The sequence below is a fragment of the Fistularia commersonii genome, chromosome 28 (genome assembly GCF_037954325.1).
Source record: "Fistularia commersonii isolate RoL2024-O1a breed Wild chromosome 28, RoL_Fcom_v1.0, whole genome shotgun sequence".
NCBI lineage: Eukaryota > Metazoa > Chordata > Actinopteri > Syngnathiformes > Fistulariidae > Fistularia > Fistularia commersonii.
Window position 1 is genome coordinate 6,584,017 of NC_141311.1, and position 24,558 is coordinate 6,608,574.

The 24,558-nt window shown below is 39.2% G+C and overlaps 3 protein-coding genes and 2 non-coding genes across 6 annotated transcripts in view; 2 read left to right on the plus strand and 3 right to left on the minus strand.

Annotated features, from left to right (window-relative positions):
- LOC147217359 (uncharacterized) overlaps window positions 1-12,792 on the plus strand; it is a 22,421-nt gene extending 9,629 nt beyond the window's left edge. The window contains exons 3-4 of the mRNA XM_086176509.1: window positions 11,500-11,587; window positions 12,212-12,792. Coding sequence (XP_086032635.1) covers window positions 11,500-11,587; window positions 12,212-12,372 — 249 coding nt within the window. The 3' untranslated portion in view covers window positions 12,373-12,792. The remainder of the gene's footprint in view (window positions 1-11,499; window positions 11,588-12,211) is intronic.
- A 3,158-nt stretch (window positions 12,793-15,950) lies between these two features.
- On the minus strand, window positions 15,951-18,487 carry rps11 (ribosomal protein S11). Its single transcript, XM_086176510.1, has 5 exons — window positions 18,413-18,487; window positions 17,521-17,661; window positions 17,231-17,306; window positions 16,846-16,975; window positions 15,951-16,129 (listed from the first exon to the last, which is right to left on the minus strand). The coding sequence occupies exons 1-5, from the start codon at window positions 18,425-18,427 to the stop codon at window positions 16,006-16,008; spliced, it is 486 nt and encodes a 161-aa protein (XP_086032636.1). The 5' UTR covers window positions 18,428-18,487; the 3' UTR covers window positions 15,951-16,005.
- LOC147217361 (small nucleolar RNA SNORD35) lies at window positions 16,561-16,642 on the minus strand. The gene has a single exon (XR_015109005.1). It is a non-coding gene; the product is annotated as a small nucleolar RNA SNORD35 (small nucleolar RNA).
- Window positions 17,374-17,459, minus strand: LOC147217362 (small nucleolar RNA SNORD35). Its single transcript, XR_015109015.1, has one exon. It is a non-coding gene; the product is annotated as a small nucleolar RNA SNORD35 (small nucleolar RNA).
- A 2,937-nt stretch (window positions 18,488-21,424) lies between the features above and the next one.
- Window positions 21,425-24,287, plus strand: LOC147217363 (apoptosis regulator BAX-like). Of its 2 annotated transcripts, none has more exons than XM_086175595.1 (6): window positions 21,425-21,475; window positions 22,107-22,155; window positions 22,247-22,405; window positions 22,496-22,631; window positions 22,735-22,839; window positions 22,936-24,287. In XM_086175595.1, exons 1-6 carry the CDS (start codon window positions 21,445-21,447, stop codon window positions 23,032-23,034), a joined length of 579 nt encoding a protein of 192 aa, XP_086031721.1. In that variant the 5' UTR covers window positions 21,425-21,444; the 3' UTR covers window positions 23,035-24,287. The 2 variants fall into 2 exon arrangements, with proteins under 2 accessions (XP_086031721.1, XP_086031722.1); XM_086175596.1 differs by lacking the exon at window positions 21,425-21,475 and adding an exon at window positions 21,690-21,710.
- The last annotated feature ends 271 nt before the right edge of the window (window positions 24,288-24,558 follow it).

Below are 24,558 nucleotides of genomic sequence, written 5' to 3' on the forward strand. Positions count from 1 at the left end.
CATTTTGTCTAGCCCTGATCACTGATGCTCAAGTGTTGTAAACATCCTGTGACCCTCCTTATCTTCCTCTCCTCTAGATAGAACTCAGATCTTCCTCATCCTAATAGGTACATTACAAAGGTCTCAATTAAAAAGAATAGATAAATACATTTTAAAAAAAGACAATCGTGGTTATGATTGAATCAGACATTCTGTTGCTTAACTGACTTGTGTTTTGCTGGACTGTTGACATTGCCCACATAAAATTAAACATTTAAGGTAAATTGAAATAGACATTTCCTTCGTTTTCGGAGATGTTTAAATTATAAGCCCCGACTTCCGAGGCGGGAAATCAAACTTGGTCAGACAAGGTCTGTTCAGGTTGATTAGGGTCAGCACCAGCCTGTTCAAATGGATGTTTAGGGGCTTTGAGCCCAGGCTATGCGCGATGGTGGCTTCTCATTCTTCCATTATCCAGCTTACCCTTCTTGTTGGAAAGAAGACCATCTATCAGGGGCCCCTATAGACCCTTTCAGAGCAGAATAAAAGGATCACTGTGAACGGACCTGTCTGTGGGTTGCTCAGACACTGGAGACAACAGATGTGTTAAATGGAGCCAGCTCCCTCCAAGAAAGCGCACAGAGCCGTAGATGCATGAGTCTTAATGGAGAAGCAGCTTTATGTTAATTGCCAAATGGAGTCAGTCGCCAAAGCGGCAGCGCGTTCAAGGAATTCCAACTCATAAAGAAGCCTGCCCTTCCCTCCACTTTCCGGAAAGGAATAGAGCTGCAAAGAAAAGGCTTTCACAGGGGTCATGTAATTGTTAAAACGCCTTTAACCTAAGTGCACCATATAGCCGCAATTCATGGTGTAACTGTACCCGTGAGAAAACTGGACCTTTGATGGTTTTATTTTCAGTTATTTTTCATATCTTTAAACATTATCATATTAGCTTGATGTTGTGTGGTTGCAGCCATATCAGTTATCTCTATTTTTTGGAAACGCTAATGGTACATTACAATTAATTCATACAGGACTCTGACACAAATATCATTTTATTTTCCCTGTTACTATTGTTCATATATGTATATCAGTTTGACTTTTTACAGATGTAAGAAAAAAGAAAGTTTGCTTTGTGTGACTGGTAACAAAGGTGATGGATGCCACATAACATCTGAGGGGAAAATACAGGGAAAACATCCGTCTAAAGGCAAATGTCTTATTTTAGTTACTTATTATATTTAGCATCAAATGGGTTTTAGTCAATGAGCAACTTGCATAAGCTATCTTTTACAGGTTTAACAATGCACTGCATTGTCAGACCTCCACAGGTCAGAAATGGTCACTGTGGGTTTTTGAGTTTTTATTGACCGACCTACTGCTGACCCTTTGATTTGCATCAAAGGAGAGGGGGCTGCATTGTTGCATTTTCCTCATATAATATATATATATGTAAATGTATATATATATGAGGGGAATACATGAAATTTTTGAGTTTAATTTTTCTCATTCCTTCCTCATATTTTCTTATATATGTTCATATAATGCATGTGTAGAGCAGTGAGCCTTGTATCCTCTATCCGGAAAAAATGGATTGTATTATCCCACCCTTACTGTCTTTCACCACATATGGGGTGGTGAAATTAAACTTTTGCACCCCAGTATTCTCTGAGGGGGGCGGAGCAAACATCCCTGAAGCCTGTGCAGCCTGAGGCAAGGCCATCTGCCACAGAGAGAGTGGAATCCCTTTGTCAGCTATTGTGGAATGTGGAGGCAGATTGATGAGAGCCTGGGTGATTCCTTTAGGGCCTGGTGAGGCAGCAGGAGAAGAGACACCACAGGGAACTCCCTCTCCTGTAGACTCCCTCTAGACTCCACGATCACGTGACGGGGCGGTAAGACACTACAACCCATAAAAATAGAGACCTGATTTTGCAGGAGAAGATGTGATTGAATTAAACCAAGATCCCTTTTGATTTTCCCTGTGAAAATCATTTGTTCAAACAAAAAAAGCTTTGTTTGGATCAATGGCGCCCGGCAAAGTAAGATTTAAGTTATCAAATCAACATAATAAATCTAAAAGTAAAAGATTGTGAATTTTTACAGCTTTGCTTCATTTCTTTTTTTTTTTGGGGGGGGGGGGGGGGGGGGCTGTATTCTGAAGTTTGCCATGTCATGGTACAACCTCAGTGCTGGGATGGTGAGCTAAATCCTCACAGCAGGTGTGTGTGCACGTCCTTTATTTTGAAGAGCCAACACAGAGTCTATCTGGCTTTTGGACAGGGACGGGGCAGATGCATGTGAAATCCCCCCGGGAAAAGTGTGCCACCGCCGAGGGAAAGAGTCAGGGCCAAAGGGCAGACCTCTGACACAGCCAGCACAACAGACAATTCTGGTTTCCATGGCAGCGAGCTGCATCACTAAGCCGTCTGTTCTTTGGGACTTAAAATGGGACTTTATGCTCTGGTTTAAATGAGAAAACGTGCTTTGTTCAGCTTTTCACATTCACAAATTTAACACTGATGCGATACCATATGATGTATTGCAATACAATACTTAACAATGGTGATATGAATATGGTGTGATATGCAGTATGATAAAGAAAGGCCTTGATACTGAATGACTGATGCATGAGATAATAAGATCCTTAATGCGGTAAAGTGCTCGGGAAGCAGCTCAAAGTATAATTTATCCAAAAACCTTAAATATATTGTCAAGTATGGCTTACAGAGAAGACGATCAGCTCTGCAAAATAAATTAATAACAATGTATTGAGCACAGATTTTAATATTACTCTCTGTAAATGTTTTGGGATTATAGAGGTTAATAATGATAGAAATGTTTTATCTGATCTTAAATTGCAACACAAAGAAGCCCCTTCTTCTTCAGAGTTGCTCGAAGGAAAAACCAGATCCAATAATAAATATCGGAGATTTCGCAGTGTTCCAAACGGATGGAACTATTTGTGCGCAGGAACACTGCCTTGCTGTCTCACTGGGTTTTCTTTGCAACCTTGTCTGTAAAACACCATTGTTCATTTTTTGAGGGGTCTTTAACCATTCACAAAGAACCCTTTAATAACGCTTCAAGGCCAAATGCTTACTTCTTATGGCAAGCCGTCACTCTTGTGATGCATGACATTTGTATAACATTACCAGGGTCACAGCTGACGGTCAAGACGATAGCGCAGAATGACAGAAAGTTGGTCATGGCTTTGGACATGTTTAGAATTTCAGCTACCATGAAAACAAGGCCGCAGGTCAAACCATGTTTAGATTTTCATCATCAACCTAAGCCCGTCCGTGATGTTTGAAAAGATGAAGGCAGGGCTCCGGGCTCTTTGGAGCTCAAATTCTTAAAAGTGAGGGACCGTTGCATCCGGATTCATAGTGCATCATGAGAAGAATTAACTTGTGCATTAATCAACATTCCTGCCCGTCCTTCTGCTATTTCTCTCTTGCCATATATTGACCGTGAGTAGGGATGCAGCCATTAGCGGAGAAATAAGTTTGATAAATAATAATATCGTTATACTCCAGATCTGAGTTCACTAAAAAGGAGGAAAAATATAAAGTAAGCCTTATTATATGTACGTTTGCTCAAGTACACACTGAAATAAAACAAATCTGACATTTGAAATTACATGATTGTGATGTTTTATTTCATCTGGAATTTTTCTTGCTTATTTTTTGATGTTTTTTTTTTTTTTTTCTAAAATTGTTTTAATTAGTGTATATCATTTTATGGTATTTTAATTCTCTTCCATCATATCATATCTATATTACAACAATGTGAGGCAAAGTCTTCTGGTAAATTGATCCTGTATTCATATAGATGATACAGCAGGGGATACAGCCATAGGGAGGTACTTTATTGAAATTATAAATAAATGAAATCCTTTATAATTCAGTCCAGTAGGTTAAACCTCACCATTTGTTTTTAGTTTAATATCAGGTGGCCGGTATACATACAATTTTTCAATATTTCAGAATGTAGCCATAAGCTTTTTGCTTGCTTTTGTAATTTTGGGGGGAATTAGACCGTGCCAGAGACCACTAGCACACCAAAGACCAGCAATACATACATTATCAAGCAACTCAAATGAAATCTCCTGTAAGCAACTTATAGTTCATGATCTTGTCCTTGGAGTGTTGTTGATCTTGGAGAGTTTATGGTATTTTACTATCTAAGATATACATTTATGACACTAAAACACATCTAAATCACTTCTGAGCAAATTACTTTCAATTTCAGAGACTGCTCATGAGAAAATCCTGGAATAAAATCAATCTTTTGTTTTGGTTTGGTTTTTCACGTTCATCTTTTCCAACATAAAGCTGTGCCAAAAGTAACATGGAACCTTCCAAAAAGGACACAGGTACTTTTATACCTCTCTGAGCCCACACAAACATGGAAACAGCATCACTGCCTGTGCAAAGGTGGGAGGGGAGTCCCTTCCTCTGTGCAAATCTCCCCCTGATTGCGAGGAAGGGGGTCACTGTCCTCACGACATCTCATTGTCTCTGCAGTATTGACGGAAAAGAACCTGATTTCCCAGGTCACCGCTGCTGCTGCTGCCTTGCCTGGTTGACTGGCGCTTGCCTGACCTGTCTAACCATGACCTCATTCAAGTCAATGTGAACGTGCTCTGCCTGGTATAAATACTCCCCTGGGTATTTTTTCCTGTAATGTCATCACGGTAATTTTGGGAAACAACGTATCTGGGCGGTGTCCACTCTTAAGGGCGGCAGATGTAGTACTGTTAAACAAATATGCTTACTTCAGAAATATACAAAGATGGCCCACATTAGTAAATCCCTGATCTCAAAATGCCTCAAATCCCTGAGAATTCATTGGTATCATATTGGATGATCTTCATGTTACATTTGGCAATTCATGCTGACATGCGTATGAACTCATGGGGAAGTCTGCATGATATGCTGTACATTACATTTCTGGTGTTTTGTGGTGATTTTGATCTCAATAGAATGCTTAAACTGGCTTTTCTTTGTGTATGAATGTTCTTATAGTTGTCACATCTTTTGGGTTGTAGAACTAAAAACAGGCTTTTTGGGGTGGGGGGGTGATTCCCCAGACATTATCCCACATGAGGATCTTGTCTCTGTGTTGGCGGAGGTTGGAATAATAGGATAAATACAGAGTATAAAGCGAGCCATCCAACTCTGACCTTCAGCTGCTCAGCTTCCTCTCCAGTCTTCCTGGGTGGGACTAGCTGTTGTTAAAACTCTCACATGTCCAATGCTCCCCAATAATGTCTTCAATTATGATAAGACTTAAGAGCTATGCCTTCTCACTGGCCGCAGTGTTTCTCAGGGTGCTGGGACACGGGACCCTCACAGTCAGGCATTGTTGCAGTTGGGCTCCTGCCACCAAAGATATTCATCTACAGTCATGGAGCAGGAAATCAAAAATAAGCTGTAGAACACACCAAATTAGTGGACACAGCTATCTAATCCAGCTTCTCCTTAAAAACTAGGTGACTAATAGGTTTCTGAGAAAACATTCTTGTGAAATTTGTGAAGAAATAAAGCCGTGTTTAATTGGCTGCTGTAATTTGAGCAGTTCAAGCAGATTAAAATGCTCCTCTTTAACAAAAATATACATTTCGATTCTTGGTCATTTGGATAAGATTGAGAATTTGGAGCATAAAATTTCCCAAGGTAGCATAGCTTACTTACTTAAAGCTTGACATCTGGCTGAGACTCCGCAACAAAAATAGAACTTTAAATATGATGACAAAGTGGCTCACAGTGAAGCGAAACACTTCCAGCCTTCATAGAGAGCCGGGTGCAATCTCATCTCATGCATTGCTCAATCCCCTCAGGAAGTGTGTGCACTAGTGCAAGCAGAGGAAGTTTACTCTGCCGCTCAACAGATCTCTGTTTATGCTGGGGCCACCTCGCTAGGATGCTGTGCAGCTTTGATTTTTTTTTTCCATGTGTGTCTCATTTAATGACACAGTTTTTCCATGTGATGAGTGAAATGCAAACAAAATTGAATTGATCAATGCATAGGATTCAGCACTCTCATATATCTCCTCTAGTTTTGGTGTATTTTCCGGACTGAATACAACTGTGAAGCCTGAGCTCACAGGTCTAAAACATCTAAAACTATTGCATAATGTGACACAGTCTTGCACTAAAGTGTGCACTAAAAATATCTAGCTGAATTAGCCAATGGGCTACCTTACTTATCATACTTCCAAAGCTAAAATGCATTTCTTGTAAAATTATATTTAATGCCACAATATAGCTTATTTCTAATCTTTTCCAACCCATGAAAGCTGAAGGTGATATTAATTATTCTCAGAGCAGCATCAACACTTGTCTAAAATAAGGAACCATTTCCTTATTGTTTCTGCGTGATTATCATGACTGCTATATTTCCTGCAGCAGAGCAACCGGTAGTGTTGCATCTTGTCCCGCTTCCTAGAGTGGTATCGTGTAGTACATCTTTGTTTCAATCAAATTATATATATTGAGTCTATTTTCCAAAATCACTTCCCATATGGAGAAATGTGCTCGTTTCTCAAGAATTCAACTTGTAAAATATACTTAAACATGCATAAAGGTCCAGGTATGGGGCTGCAGCGTATGTTCCTACTTTAAACGTGACATATTGACCTGTGAAGTTCAACTTACATTTTACGGAAGTTAAAGCAACTTCATTTCTGTTTTAGTGTGGAGAAGTTAGATGCAGAATAATGTGCGGTGTTAATGTTAGTATTGTATTATATTGTATGACCTGTTGTGTCGCTTGGACTTTATTTGTCTGTGCTGAGGAAATAACTATCAATCCCAACACACATAAGCATAATAATCTACTTTTTACAATTGGACTTGAATCAATCATCCTACAACAAGCGGTCTGATTTATGAGGCAGTGTGTACTGAATTTTAATACAAGTGTTTGGTTTAAACAAATTTATTTTCAAACTCATTTAGTATGTTTTTGTCTCCAGATCACAAACCGTCAGATTTCCCTTTCTTTGAATCATGGTGGTCCTTCAAATGTAATCCATCTTGACACGGGAAGATTTGTTGTAGTGTTTGTTTTTTCTTTTAGGGAATGTTAGTGATTTGCTGCTATCTTGGTGATTTTTTACACACTGCAGTGAAACAGAAATGCTCTGGAAACCAGACGCAAAACGGTGCAGGGTTATCAGTTGTGGCATTTCGTGCCCCCAGCCCACCCCAGCCCCTTTTGAATGGAGTAAAGGCATGTCAGCTGCGGTGACAACACCCATTAAGGACATGAGAGGTTGTGTTGTAAATTTCAAATTTAGACACAAAGACACCATCTAGAGGGGAAGGGAAAATGGAAACTTCCTCTTGACTATCCCGAGGGACAGCTTCGACCTCAAATCTCTGTGCATCCTGAACAACTGGCTGGATGCCATGTTTTTCAAGTATCTATGTATGGAATTTTCATTACATCAGTTCATATTTTCAGTGAGGAACTAACAGAATTCACATGAACTTTTTCTGTGTTTTGTTGAACCTTTAGTTTTTAATACAAGATTATACAAATACATTTAGAGATTTGCAATAGCATGCAATTGCAGCATGTTACATTAATCTAGTTGAGAGGATAGTGATATCTTTAAGATTTCAAATGATTCATGATTTTAAGTTAAAATGAAATATCCCCGATCACTAAATTGACTGTCACTTTTTCAGAGGCGGGACCTGTGAGCGATCTCAGGTGAGAACCAGGGCGTACTGTTGGGCCCCGTATTGTTTGAGACACAGAGAACTCAATTGTCTTCCTCTTGGTTACATATTGATTGTGAGAAAACAAAGGGAACACAGTTTAGAGCCCATCAGACACCAAATCTCTTTTTGTTCCTCTTTCGGGGCAGCAATTAGCAAAGTAAGACGATTCCTGTTTTTGCACTGATGTGGAAATGAAACGGGTCATTGCGAAACTCTTTTTATATTTGCTGAACACAAAAACTGCAAGTTTGGAGGTGTGAGCAATGCAAGAGTGAAGCAAAAAATAGGACATTGCAGCTTGAGCAAGTTAGATTACACAGACACAAACTTCTGTTAAATATATTAGCCTGTTTTTGGGGTGAACACATGAAATGGCTTGGGGAAAAAAGCACAACTGCTAACAGTAGCCATCACTTTGACATCATTCATAACAGTGCCATGGCGATTTATTGTGGTGCTGCGGCCAAGGCAGCAGAGCTGTGAGTTGATTCATATCAGGCTTTCAAAAATGGTTGGATCAGGATCCGTGACCCATCTGGGATCACGAGAAGCAGGTGGGTCATACCAGGATTCCCAGAAATTAAACATTTTATTTTAAGCGGCTCATTTTAGCCGTGGCCCTTGTAATAATGTAGTACTAATGGCATGCAGATAAAAACCAAAGTGCTTCATTTGGAATGGCACATTTGAGTGGACGCAACTGGTGTGACACGTGCACACATCGGCACTCTGAAACAGGGAAACATTAAAAAAGAAAATCAATAGTTATTGTAATGGGATTATTTGACCTGAATCAGAGCCAGAGTCTTGAAGTAGGGAAGAAGTTTTCCTGATGTTTGGAAAACGAAAAGCTTAAGAACTAGAAAGATTGTTACGGTGGCATGCAACGATTATCTCAAAAAGAAATATTATTTTCTGACAAATCAGATCAGTTTCCCTGCACCTACTGAACAGTAAAGTAATGTTGGTGATGCAGTGAAAGTTAATTCATTATTCAGCAGATTTTAAAGAAAACCGGACAATGGTGACAATATTCATCTGACTTGGCAACCAAGATCACAACCAGAACTGGATGGTGTTTAACAGGGAAAATTAAAACAATGGAGAGCCAGTTAGAAGCGAAAACAACAAAAACAAAAATCTCCCCACTGGTGGTATAGTAGGTTGAGAACTAGTTGGTCAAAGCAGAGGAAGAATGGAGTTTTGGGTGTGGATAAGCTACAGTAACAACATTTGCAGAGTGCAGCGTGTAACAGTCGGGAAATCATTTCCCATTTGATAACAATGTAATTTTTTTTTGATCATCGATTATTTACAGATTTATTTTCTCACCTATGCTACCAAACATAAGAGGGGGTTGGGGGGGAGAACTCATTAGCTGCCAAGAACCTTAAAATCATTTGTGGCTGATTGTAACCGCAACCAGCACAGTAGCTGTCTGCAGGTTGTGATTGGAAACGAGATCCGCCGTCAGAGGCGAGATGTGGGAGATCGATTACTACAAGGTTTCCCAGGATCCTTGGTCTCTCTCCAGGGAGAGCTGACTCCTGCTCCGGCACTGTGTGGGTCTCTCAATAGTCATTATCACCGATGGGAGCCACAATGGGTCAGGGAGATGAGATAACATTGTCAGCAGCGGAGCAGCAGGTGAGAGGCTCAACCGGGCATGATTAGGTATCTGGGTCCCAGGGTGTAGCGTTGCCCCGGGCCTCGGGGGCTTCAGCCCCACCATCTGCCGGGATGAATTCCTTTTTTCTAGAGAGGAACCGCTCAATAACAACACAAACTGTTGCTGTGGGGCGTTGCTTCCAGTTTCTCCTGTTACCTTTTATCGACAGAAGTGTTACACTTTACAGTTCTTTTGTTACAGTCTCAAACACAAGTTCAAAGAATGAAGAAAAAGCTTGTATACAAAGGAACGCAACTTCCAGTGTGTTTGAACTCCTTCTTTTGCTGCTTTTCAACAAGAAATTTTAGAAGAGGACTGTAACGGATTTTTTTTGAATTTGTATTTCCGAGTTGTTCATAAACTAGGTATTATATTCAGCAATAGCTATTTGTATTCAGTTGAGCATACTCAAATGACAGCAAGTGATTAGGTATAAAACGGCCTATTATAACACTGCAGATTTTTATTTTGTTTATTTATTTAACTGGAAAAAGTTATTGAAATTATTTTTTATACAATTTTTTCCAGCTGTGGTATTTCCATGGCAATAAAGTTGCTCTGCATCTGTGCACCTGTTACTGACTTACAGTATATTCTAGAACGTGTAAACGATGTATAAAAATATATTTCAGCAACAGATCCAAGTCACTTGTCATCAACCATGAAGACCTGACAACAGCAGTCTTGTTAAATATACTGTGAGGATCCTGCCAGTTTCCTTGACCTGAGGATTTGGGGTTTGAGGTCATCAGTCAGCAAGGGTTCGCCCCAGGGATGACAGCCGTGCTCGATGTTTCACACATGGCATCAGAGCGCTGCTGTGTGCAACGCCCCATCCGTGACCTGCAAGCACCACTTCCACTTTGATCTGACAACGTGCTGTAAAATTGGAGATGGCCGTCACGATCATGCACGCCAGACATGCTGTCTTGGTGACAGGCATGCATTAACGCAGCTGAACATGAGAATATTGAATTAGGGGCTGTTGTGCAGATCAAGGCGGCAAGTGCGCGGCTCAGGGGTCTCCAGACAGGCCTGGTGAGCAGTGATCAATCAACAATGTGTAAGCGATGCTCACCAATGTTGAGCTCTGCAGGAACCAAGCAGGAGGATCAAAATTCTACCTCCCCACACAACAGAACTTACAAAGGTTAATCATGTTGGTCCCCACAAGACAGCCTCTGCCTGAGCTAATCCATGCATAATATGCATAAATAGTAGAAAGAAAAAAAAATTAAATGGTGGTGAAATGTGGATTTGGCAAATTTAAAGGCAAAATAACTTACAACTAGAAGTTCTCAAAACATTTATTTTCAGGACTTTAGTGATCACACTAGTGTACCTCTCTAGTGTCGTTCTCTCTTTTGAGAGAATGTGGAATTTGTGGTTTTATCTTCTACCACCTTTCAATATTTGTTCCTTGTCTTTCCATAACATAGGAGATATGAAGTTCCAACGTATAAATCTAATAATTTTACAATAGCATTATCAATATACTTTCTGGCAAGAACTTCATTGTAGGGAGCATGTTTCCATACTGTGCACGTGAATAAACGCTTTGAACCCTAAAATCAGCTGTAGATCACGGTCAGGTTTTTTGAATAATTTCTCCACAGACATTTTTAACAAATATCCTGTTTACTCAAAATAAGGGAAGGAAAAAGTGTCTTGCATATCAAACAATAAGCCCCGTCAGTAACAAAGAATGACCAGCATAAATGATGATCAACTCCTCACCTTTGATGAGACAAAGTAAGCGTGTGACTGAAGAGAAACATCTGTTAACTAATTTAAAATCAGTTAAGAAGCTCAGACTGATGCTGTAAATATTCGACACCATTATCTGTGACCAAAACCTCTAACCTTCATGTAATAGATCTGGACCCGCTCATATAGCATACCTATGTATCACTTACACCATTGGCACCACCACCAGTTCAAGGCGGTCCAGTTCCAAATTTGATATTTGCAAAAATGCAAAAACAAGATGCAAGCTGTAGAAGATGTATTAAAATGTGGCTGAAGATGACCATTTGAAATTTTTCAAGAGGACATTGTCGGACATCAGTGCCTTGTTAGACCTAGAACATTGAATGTCTTTGTGTCTTTGTGCAGAGCTGGAAGCTAATGACATGTCCAGATGTGGAGGGTGACCCAGCAATGACCCACCATGGAGCCCACAGTGTTCCTGTTGTGCACCCGGGTGCGTAGATCCTGCCTGGACACCGATGGTTTAATTGTTTCATATCATACTACTGTAGAACAGTGACAGACAATACTCTAAGAAAAAAAAAAAAAGACTCATTTCTCAAAACAGCTATGTAAGATTAAAATATGCAGATTTATATTTATCTCTGTGAGATAAATTTAATTTACTTTTTCTCTGTGTAGCCATGAATAGCAGATTATCAGAAACTCTGAAAATAGCACTGGGATTGTAATATTAGCTGTAGCTATCATAAAATGGATACCATGATAATCATCCACATCAGTGTTTAAATAATGGATTTAATTTTTCATATAAACAATTCATTTTGGTTGTGCCATGAATTCTCTGCATGAATATAAAACAAATCTTGAGAAAAGAAGTTTCAAAACTTTGGCTTGTTAACTGAATCATATTGATCGATTTATTATTTAATTGTGAATTAAGTTTTGATTTTACTGTTTGCAATTTAGAAAAAGTCAAATGAATATATATCTGAACTATTTCATCCCTGTCACTGTTTTAGGCCTTCTTGAGTATGCAATACATCCTTTGATCAGACTTGTTTTCAACGCTTCAGTTCCTCCACATAATCAGAAATCCAACTACCCATCCCTGTAGGTCTGGTCCATAGCAGACGGTGCATTTGGAGGACAATTTGGGTGTTTTTAAGAGGACCCAAACAACCCAAAACCAGTGAAATCCAGCAAGACAGCCCCAACCCCCTCCCAGAACCTGACCCCTGCTGGGCCACCAGACAGCCTCTGTTTTGGCAGTGGTGAATACCCTCATTTGGTCCACCTTTTGAGCTCGCATCCCTGCCATTAGTTGCCCAAATAAGTGCAATTGCAAGTACATACACTCCACAACACGAGATAAACATGTTGGCAAACTGCCCAAATGTGCCATGGGAGAAATACTTCCACAATCCAAGAGTTGGAGATTAGCTCAGTTCTGGCCGAAGTAAGTACACCTGATTGAAGAATCAACAACCCAAGAAACAAATTCTAACTAGCAGATGTAAAAAAAACAAACAGTATATTCATCTGCTGCAAGATCATAAAATTATTTTTTTCTAGGGAAATGAATGCACATATTATTTGAGAATTATAAATCCAAAAAAATCAATCTTTATTCTCATTGTGCATGACATAGATCCCACATAGTGCAAGGCTATTATCATCAACATAAGACAAACTGAAAACAACACATTAATATAGAATTCATTAATCAGGTATCAAACAAGAGGTAAAAGTCAGCCTACTGTCCATGGTTCATCTGTGATGGGTTAATTGCAGGGAACAAATTTCCCCACAGGGATTAATAAAGGACAAATTATTATTATTATTGAATATGAAAACATAGGTCATGGAAAAAGATTAGGCTCTTGCTTGTGCCACAGATTGAAAAAATGTTATGGTTAGTCAAATATATTTAGTTCTCAAGTTTTTGCAAGTTAGCGCGTTGGTTTCTTTTCACTCACACAGACTTACATGCAAATACTTTTTTAAAATGTACACATTGACTGATTTAGATAACGTGATGTCTCAGAGCTTGACATCGTCTGTGTTCAATCCTGCCTGGATGTGGTGATGGATTGAAAAGAGCACTTCATCTCCCCTTTCACCTTCACCTTTTGGTGCTGCAAATGTTCAGCAGAGTTGTGTGACAGGGAAGCTGGCCTCTTTGTCAAACCACTTGAGTGTCTGCATCCCACATTTTTATTTTGAAAGGGACTCACTTATTAATCTTGGAGTATCAATATCTGAAAAAAAAATGAACTGACTACTTTTGGATAGCAGAAATGGCAGCATATAGTTAAAGGATCAGTGTTTTTAGAGGAAAAAATGAGACCTAGGAGAAAATGACATTGTTGAAATACAGCATTGCAATTCAACTGTATCGTTTATTGTGTGGTTAAAGTTTACATTGACAAATGCCAAACATTTCTTTTAATTGTCTGACTACATCAGTCTCTATGTTTACTGGAAACAATGAAAACCAACATGTTATTTCACTTTTGTACACAAGTCTTGGCAAATTATACATAACAAATGGGTAGATCATGAAAATATTTAGCAATTTCATCAGGCCAATAAACATTTTTTTCCACTCCATTGTCGGAAGGCTTTTATCTTCATACAAAAGTATTTTTTCGATAAATTGAAGCTAAACTAACAGACTTCTCAAACAACACACATTTGTCAGAGTTCTACACAATCTGCCTGCATTTATTATGGACGCTGGATGTTTTAGGGATCAGACCTCTGCCCTCGAGCAAACACTCTGTGGGAGGATGTATTCATGTGGGCTGGGTGGCCTGCTGGGCTGCCTTGCTCCCTGGGGTGTCTGCTCATGAGAGGCCCTGTTATTTAGAGAACATCCTAATGCCTTCCCACCCTCCAGTACTCTATGTCTATGGAGAGCAAGTGCTAGGAAAACCCCAGCACAAGAGGGGACAATTTGTGGTTTGAAGCTGAGACTCTGATGTTTGTTTCAATATTGCAGCATTGCAGAGCGGGTATTTTGGTTTTAATCACACAAATAAATCGCAGTTACTGAATGGAAAACTGTTTTTTTTTTTTTGCCAAACAGATCCCCTCAGGTGACAGCTGCTTACGTCACATGAAATGAAGGAAAAACTCACACGGCTGATATCACATAAACCACTTTCTCCTCGTCATGTCATCAACATATGGTCTGAATTCAAGAGAGCGTTCAAAAAAAAACATCCACGGCATCATTATGTTAATGTTGACGCCTCTGCAATGGCACTCAGCAGACTGGAGGCTTGGTTGAATGAGTGTATGTGTGTGTGCGTGTGAGTGTGTGTGTGTGTGTGTGTGTGTTTGGGGGGTTCATTCATTCACATTCAAAAAAGGCTGTCATCTCCTCAAGCAGAAATAAGGACATATGCAAATGACTCAGCTGATGCAGACAGGCTGTGAATACACTGCAATATAAGCCTGTCAAGTGTATTTATTTGCATGTCTTTATCCCCATGTCAGACACCATTGAGCGTCATCACGCCCATAACCTTACAAAGAAAGGAGGTCATGTGATGACTACAGCGTGGTGCTGGCACAATATAAGGTAAATGAGAAATCTCTTCACAGGACAGACTCATAATAAAACATAAATTCGTAAATGTAACTATTGAATGAAGGGAAGTTAAAATCAAGCTAAGTGTTTCGTTTTCCAATGTAAAATTTTGTTAAGCAGTTTCAGGTCCTGTAATAGTTTCCATGCCCTAAAAAGTTGCAATTACACTTTAAATACCTGCAATGAGCACTTCCTCATAAACTGAGCTGGCCAATGTGTATTTCTGTTCATGTATTAAGGTTAAGTTACTCAAAGTGTACAAGAAAAGCATGGCAGGTAACAACTGTTTATATTTACGGTTTGCCGTACACGCTGTTGACTGAAGATTGGATGAACTGGTTTAACTAAGTCAAATATAACATTTAATTAATGCTCAAGAGTCATTAAAAATGACGTAACATTTTTGCAAGTTTCCTTGTAGAAAAGTCGTAGGTTTTCATGCTCAGTAACCAGTAATAAAGCTTTCTGTTTCGTCATGGAGGTAAAGCGTCCGTGTTACGATCATCTGCTGCCCCCTGCTGGAGGTCAGCGGAATAGCGCCGGTTAACGTTGCGACGCAATTAACCCAATGACGTCAGCCCGAGTTAGAACGGGTGTCTCAAGCGACCTGTATGTCTTTCATCACTTTCTAATCGAAAATAGACACAAAAACCCACGTATGAAGCGTAAGAAATACCGAACTGTATCAACATAAGCCCAAGTCTTACACAGCAAGTCACGAATGTTAGGGTCGCTGATAATGTGTGGTTTGGAGTGCACTCAATTGTTTTTTACATGGAATTGAGCGGGAAGGTAAGTATATTGCAGGCCCGTGTAGCGTGGACGTTTTACAATCAAACGGCGTTTCACTGAAACACACTATTTTAAATTACAAAAAAAACTATGTATTGAGATTAACCGGTTACGTTTCGAGGTAAGTTTTCTCAATTATTTCAGTTTAAGCGGAAGACTACCCGGAACTGTGGTATCAGTTACGTGCTAATTGAATAACCACTGGGAGCGCTGTTAATCGCAATTGAAGTTCGAACCTCATGGTACTGTTTTACGAAAACTGTTTTCTTGGTCTAAAAAAATATACCTGTCTAGAACACGTTATTCAAGGTTTTCCGAAATTGACAATTTATCCCACCTGGGACTTTTGACCATATATTTTTAGCCTTAATTTTCTCCTTTTATGTGGCACTTCATTGAAATTTCCATCAACAGCTGAGCCATCATTAACCACATGCAATGTTCATCGAATGACAAACGCAGAAACCTCTTAACAAGGAGTCTTTTATTGATGGACAACGTTCTTGTTCAGAATCAACATCCTAAAACTTCTGAAACTGTTTCTTGGCTCCAGCAGCCTTTGTCACTTTGAGGACATTGAACCTGACGGTCTTGCTGAGCGGTCGGCACTCCCCGACAGTCACAATGTCTCCAACTGTGACATCCCTGAAAAGACACCAGAGCATATAGTATCACGGTAAACCAAAGTACAAGCTTTAGTTATAAGTGGTGTTAATGTTTACAACGTAATTGAGAGCACAAATATTGACATGTATACTGTAATGTGTCTAACTGTTGGAGAGCCATTAGCTGACACACTACTATTGATATTCAGCTTGATTCCAATGAGGAGGTGTTGGTTCTACTATTGACTATTCAGCACAACAGTTGTAACATTAGTATTGATTGCGCTACCTAATGAGCCACATCACCCCCAAAACATTAACTTAATGCTAACTTAAATTTAACTCTTACAGAGCAGAATATCCTCACAAGATCCAAATTTTACACAGACATAAATGTATATTCTTTGTATCCTCCATGTCACTGCTCACTTATGATTCTTGAGATAAACCACAACTATAATCAAGTATAATCAAGCTGCATCAGTGTTGCCATAAGGCGGTGTCGTCAAAGCTCGGAGCTTGGAAGACCATCGTGAGAAAAACATCATTTGCAGCAAAAGCATTTGGAGGTAAAGCAGATAAGCAGTTTAAGGCGCAATTCAATTAAACCTCAACACTATATTGAATTGTTAATACTAATATTATTTTCAAAGAAAAAAGAATTTTTCTCCACAAATTCAACATTGGAACCCATTATTGGAATGTTGACATTTATCACTGTTGTAGGAAATGTAATTACGGTGAGAAGTACCGTACCTGAAGCAGGGTGACAGATGGACCGAAAGGTTCTTGTGCCTCTTCTCAAAGCGGTTGTACTTGCGAATGTAATGCAGGTAGTCACGTCTGATAACGATGGTCCTCTGCATCTTCATTTTGGTCACCACACCTTTAGAACACAAATTCAGACATTCAGCGCAGAAAGTCACACATATAAAATGAAGAACTTTTCCTGTTTTATTTATAAGCACTAAGACTTGGAATACCAAGACAGCAACAATTACAACCCTGGGCCGACAAGGACAGAAAACCACAAATCTCTAAAAGACAATTTATTTTTGGTTATATCCTTTAACCTTAGTGAATGGAATGATGAGTTTCTCTTTATCCTGTACAGCATTCACTGCCAGCTTATGGTACTCACCAGAGAGGATACGGCCACGGATGGAAACATTTCCAGTGAAGGGGCATTTCTTGTCAATGTAAGTGCCATCAATTGCCTACAGAAAAAAAAAAAAAAAATCACTATCGAGCCTTGACAGAAATACATTTTAAATAAATTTAGATTTTTTTGCATCAGTCAAGCCTAGAAGGCATTATCGTCACAACCACACAGGTTTGGAAGACCATCGTGAGAATAAACATCATATGCAGAAGCAGTATTCCCCCACACAGACATATGCTGAATCAATTGCTTGAGAAAACTGAAGTTACCTCTCTTGGGGTTTTGAAGCCCAGCCCAACACTTTTGTGGTAACGCGGGATTTTCTCCTTAGCTTCCTTGCCACCATCAGCGACCAGAACACGCTTCTTATTCTGGAAGATGGTGGGCTGCTTCTGATAAGCCCTCTCGGTCTGTTATCAAGAAAGGGGAAGTTTAACCTCTGCAGCAAAGTAGGTCTTAATGACTTAGAAGCCCGAAATTGAGACTCCTGCACCAAAATATGCAGTTTCTCTTAATTCTATTTCTAAGTGGATTTTCTTCAGAAGTCTCATAACAGAAACACAGGCCGCATTGACATCAAGACGAATTCTCAGTCTCGGTTTACGAAGCTGTGTGAAATATGGTCATCTACAATAACACATTCAACTGATAGCTTCATCAAACTATGACAAATCATTAATAGGTTTACGCGATCGCTTGAAACTAGACAAAACCCGTGGGGCCTTCGCGGGAGTGGCACCAATCAGGGCATCCAACCCACTGCTCCCTGCTACAAGCTAATAGGTAGGATCCTATCGCCAGAAATCGCTATGATTAGTAAGATTACCCCATTGCAAATCTGATCATATGATTTCCGATAAGCCAAATCGATACATAGTTTCTGTATACTGTATAAGGCAGCGTAAGTCGGTATCAAATTAAAACGTTCACACGTTGCGATAAATGCTAGCAGTTAGCAGTCTGATGGTTTTTTTTAATGCTACACGAGGATCCACGGCACATGAGTTTATTTCCGCTCTAAATATTCGAACGTCGTCTAAAATAACCCCGGGAAGCGTCAATCAATCTTGTTACTGTGTTTATCCAGCAAATTGTGTATAATATGTTTCAGTAAGGTTAATATTTCGATGAAACTTTAAAATGCTGTTTCGTCTTACTTACTTGCGCGTCCGCCATCTTTGCCAGCCGAGTGTAAAAAGAGGCCGGAACACGAGCGCGACGGACGGAAGAAGATGGGCAACCGGAAATGACGTAAGTGGAAGGGCCTGTCTTCCCCCGACCACGGAATTTAAAAAGACCAGTCAGAATTCGACCTTAAATGGGCTTTTTGTCATTGTGACACTTCACCATCGGAAAAAAATTACATTTTATATAGTGATAACAACGGAAATACATCAAATGTTCAACATTGTTTTACAACTACATTCACCTCTGGGTACATGTCGGCCAACGACCCTCCAGAGAAATAGTATCTACCCTAAAAAGCCAATTAAACGAAATTAGTCACACTTAATTTCCTATATGCATATCCGTTAATGTAGTGTTGATTCAAGCTATATTTGAATTCCTGTGTTGAGCTATTGGGCTCGATGCTATTGATTAGCAGTATGTGTAGTCTGATGTAATTTATATGCTGAGCATTGTAAAGAACATTATATCAACAATGAAACTAGATATATAAACATTGCAGAACAGTAAGTATTGAAGCATGATAACAAAGCTTTTTGATTATTTCTACCTAACTTGTATTTTATGATTATGAAAGACATTGGATTCTGTAAATGCTACTGAGGTGGATGTTCCTGGTATGGATGATTTAAAAAATAACCCATATCAGGAAACTGAAACTGAACTTTTCACATTTTTTGTTAAAAAAAAATACATGCACACACGGCACTGATCAGAAATCATTTTTATTTCAACTTTGACCTAATTATTTCAAAGCAATCCAGTATTTGTTTTAGCAATCCACAGGTTGAGTGATATGGTCATCTACTTTAGCAGCCCACATCTATATCAGCTACTTCAACAACCAGTGTGGCAGCTGAGCAGTGGCCTAGCAATTGAGATAGGTTCACTAATATATATATACCTTTGTATGAAATTAGTTTTACTGCTGAGAAAAAAAATCACAATGTCAAGCAGTAAGTTAAAGACATCAATGAAAACATCACACGCTAAGATGAAAAGTATGACAAGTTTCAAAACTGATGTCATTGTCCAAGTTGGCGCCAGTGTACGAGCAGTCAGTACTTCTATCAAACGAAAAACTTTAGAACATGCTGCTCTAAGTGTGATGCCATGGAAGAGAGTAGAAACAGAAGGAGAAATAAATAGTGGAGGAAGCAGCTTGCCTGAAACCCGCCAGTAAAACACATCCCTGAATACAGAGGTAAGTGTGTGCCATTGTTGCCTGCACTGAATTTGGTGATTAAGACTTGCTGAGCATGAAGAGGGACTGTCAGTGCACTTTTGTTTTTCGGTCAGAGGATAACATGAGGAAGTTGAAGAAAGATGAGCATGCAGTGTTTGCCTTTGCTGCATGTGGCATCTCTGCATGGCTGAAAAAGGGGAACAGCACCCTGTGACCTGATAAAGTAACACGTGTTTGTAATAACCACCATGACATGCATACCCTTTGTCAGCTGATGGCAACAGTAGTGTTGTATAGCTGAACCAAGGTTCTTTTGTGCAATGAATAATAAGGTTACGACTTGTAAGTTTTTTTGATTTGTAAGACTCTACCTTAGTAATAAGGCCCATTTTTTTGGGAAAGCTTTTTTAAATGCCTGTATTCTAACTATATAATAGGTGAGGGGATGCAAGTGTATGAAGTTCCTTAAACAGACTTGTGTGCATAACTTTGTATGAAGTCAATGATGTCACTTACTATGAGAAAGATAGGATTATGGAGTGTGGTGCATGATAATAATGGGATCCCTGTGACATTCTACATCACAGGAAAGTCACCTTTTTATATCCATCACAGTAGAATGAATCACAGCATAAGGACACACTATATAGCGTGCCCTGTGCATGTTACCCCACAATGTGACAATTTGTGGATTCATTTTGTCCTGCAAATGGGACAACAGATGTACATGGCCATCTGTAACCTGCAATCATGTTACCTAGTTGGTATGGAAAGAAGAAGAAATTGCAGAAGCAGAAAAGAACAATGTTAATGAAGTCGGTCTATAACATTTTAGAATTACTGTCTCAACCAACTATCCCAGTCAGTTTAACTTCAGGACATCACTGTCCTGGGACCCACAATGTAAGTCCTTTATTGCTTTATGGATGTGACTCTATGGATGTAATATAGCATTTCATTTATGTACCAAAAGATCATTCAATTCTTTCTGTCCCTTCCGATAATGTCAGATCATTTTATGTTGTTTTTCGATTTAAAAAATACACATTTTACATTTGTTATCATTGGAAATCAAACACATGACAAATATTTAGTTTAGAGAGTTCAACACAAACAAATCAATAAATTGGGACAATTCATTTCTTTTTGAGATAACGTCTTGTATAAAATATTTTTTTGTAAAGAACCTAAGTTCTTACATTCACAGTGTTTGGCCCTTCCAAGGAATTCCTTCCATGCTTTGATTATGTATTTTATATATTCATATAATGATGGGTCTCCAAATAATACTTGCTCAGGGAACCCATATAAGAACTTGAGAATCCTCCTGCATACAATTAAGCATTCCCATATACTGCGAGCTGATTTATCTTTGAATATGAACGTATCTCTCTCATTCTTTTAGAAGCCTTTCTCCTGTTTATTTAGGCCTTTCATCATACCAATATCTCTAAGTGACTTTTAAAGTATATTTTCCTCGTTATCGTTATAACGATATATCGTTATATCTTGTCAATCATGATAAACGTGTTTCCACAAACTTTTATCGTTTCAGGCCAGCTTTCTAAGCTGCCAATTTGAATTTTTTTTAATAACAATAAAAAAATGCCCCGACACAGTCATTTCTGATAAATCGACTCTATTTGATAAAATGAAATCACGGTTCACAGTAGTGACGTCATCTCGGCGTTCATGATTTTACGCCAAATTGAGGCGGGATTTTTTTTTCCAATCTGGCAACCTCAGTTGCACGGCCTTGCGACAGGCAGATAACAAATGCGTCATCTGATTATACGGAAGAACAGAGGAGACAGACAAGATGGCAACAGCCCCGGGAGGAGGCGATGGAGGTACTAGCTTACAACAACAGCGTTGTGAATCTAAATTCGCCGTGACATTGTCACAAACGGCGTGACTGAAGTGGATAAATCGGCTTTGTAACTTTTCATTTTTGTTTTGAGGTTGTAGCTCGTTTGTTCGTTCGCTCGCTCGCTCGCAGCCGCAGCATCGTGTGGGATTAGCTGGGATTAGCATGGTAGCTAAAGGATAGCTACATGTTAGCCTCAGATTAAACCGCGCTTTAAGGTAGCGAGAGACCTGTGAGTAAGCAAAATTGTCGAGGGAAAAAAACAGTTATCCGACAAGTCAGAGTACATACATTCACACTTACACGCGCATTCACCCAGACACCCATTTACTTCAGAGGGTCAACGTCATGTTTTGTGACTTGAACAAAAAAGTTACCAAAAGTTAGAAAATGTTCCAACTTTGGCTAACTAATTTTGGCGTTTGCTAGCATTTTATAGCTAGTGGAGTGGATGCCATACCTAGATCGCATCGGTTATGTCTCCGTGGGTCATAACGATTTTTAGAATAACAATGGTACGACACGGAGAGTCTGCAAAGCTATTTATGTTTCTCAGTGACATTTTAAAAGGGATCAATCAACAATACAGTGTTTCTGTGACTTTTGACTCTCAGGTATTTCCAGAGATCAGATAATGGAAGTAGGAAGTGACCTGTTGAAGGAGTAAGTACACTCTGTACCGATGACTCTTAAATATCGAAACTAACGGGAGCCAGAACTCTTTGACTATGAACTTTATTTGTCAACTTTGTAGTTTCATCCACGAGCGTGTCCGTAGGCATGGAAACAACAACACTGTAGTGACTAGGGAGCAGCTGGATGGAAGAGAGATATGTGATCCCAACGTTAAAAGGCTTGCCCATTACCTGCAGCAGATAGGAGATGAGCTGGATAGCAATGTCGAGCTCCAAAGGTAAATTGTTGTCAGTGATGGATTATCATCAAAGTGTTTTTTATCAATACAAATGAAGTTGGTTCAGATAAATGTTGTTACCCTCCTCAGGATGATAGATGACTCCTTACTCTGTCCTACGCAAGAAACGTTTATGAAAGTGGTCCGTGAGATCTTTTCAGATGGAATATTCAACTGGGGCAGGGTGGTTGCTCTGTTCTACTTTGCCTGTCGACTTGTTGTCAAAGTAAGCAAATTCGCTTGTCTGTGTTATACTTTAAAACAGAAAAAGTCTGTATTAGGTAAAAAGATTTTAAGTTTTAACATTTCTCTCTCTGTAACCATATTAGGCTCTTGTGACCCATGTTCCCAGCATCATCAGAACAATCATCAGTTGGACCATGGATTACCTCAGGGACAATGTGATCAACTGGATCAGGGAGCAAGGGGGCTGGGTAAGATGCTCAACTGCAGTTTAAACTTTATTATTCATTGATCTACATGTTTTTTGTAAAACACATTCTCATTTTAGTTTCTTTTTCAACTTTAAGGAGGGTATTAGGTCCCACTTTGGAACTCCAACATGGCAAATGGTGGGCGTTTTCTTGGCAGGTGTTCTCACCACTTTTCTGGTCGTTTGCAAGATCTGAAGGGTATCTTCTATCTTTTGGAGAGTCACTTAAAAAATGGAATTAACTGCATTAAGAAAATGGGGAAAGAACGAACAACATCTGGAAGAAGCTATGGCACAGCCAGAGTTGGAACAGAGAATACCTAAGTGGCCATTACCCTCTGCTTCCAATTCACTTTTTGAGAGCTGGGGTCAGACAGAATGCACTCTTTCCATGTTTCCTATGTCAGTGAAAGTGCTTTAGATCGCATGATTAAATGCAAAATATAGGGATCTGGAAAGGTTATGAAGCTTGAACAGGAAATGTGTTTTAAGTAATTTATTTTTTACTTGGTACAGATTAAAAAAACACTGCACCTTTTTTCTGCCCTCTATTACGGTCTCAATTTTTTTACTGACGCTTGGTGGATCCTTTTCTTTATTTTCAGAGTAGTTTTATTTGGTCCACTGAACTCCCCCCACTTGTTATCAGTTTCATCAGTGTCTATATGCATTTCCATACATATTTGTGTTAACTGGTGAAAATCTGTATTTAGCTGCTGGCAATGAACTAAGGGGGGGGTACATCCCATTACATCAAATTGAAATATTTGTGTAAGCAATAATTAGGTCAGCCAGTATGTTCATGCAACACAAATTATTTTAACCTCGATTGAATTTCTGCTCAAACACCACCACATTCTTTTTGTCCCTCTTTCCCTGTGAACATGTAGTTTAATCTTATTTCAGTGGACAATGATCAGAGGTGCCACTGCAGGAACTTTGTATCCAAAGCAATATTTGGAAAAATCTTCACATGGTTTCAAAGGCATGACTTTTCTAAATTTCTTTCTTGTATAACTTTCAAAAACTCAAAAAACATTGTGATATTATTCATGTGATTCCCTCTTTGACAAACCTTGCCAAATAATGTGGTTTGTGTTATGGTAAGAGACACGTGTCATGCCCTGACATTTCCTGTGGTCTTTGAAAAGAGTTGTGCTACAGATGCAAACCACTGGATGGTTCACAGATGCTTACCTCAATTTACATATATTCAAAGTACTGTATATTTATGTCCGTTAGATAAACTGCAATTCTATTGATCCAAATCTTTTTATACGTTTTCATTTTGTCAGTGCCTTTTTTTTCTATGGAGAAGTCACTGGTATTCTCATTTTCCACTTTTTCTATCATGTTTGTAAACCCGGAAATTGTTTCAAGTCTCCCCGACAATGTTTTTGCAGTGACTTTGTATGTTGTAATTTGAAAAAATAAATTGTACACGTTTAATTTGTATGTGCTGTTTTTGTTAAACCAGTACGACCACATCACATTGTCAATACCTCCTAAGAGAATATGCACATTTTTATTTTCGCATCAGTCAGATTGTGCTATTTCCTACATTATCTCTTCTCATACTGAGAATATGTACTGAGAAAGTTGACGGTCAGCTGTTAACCTGGTATATGGCTGAGAGCCAAAGATGTTTCGCTGGTCACAATGTTAAAACAGAAAATGGAAATTTGAACTGGTGAAGAGAAGGAAACCAAGTACTTCATTT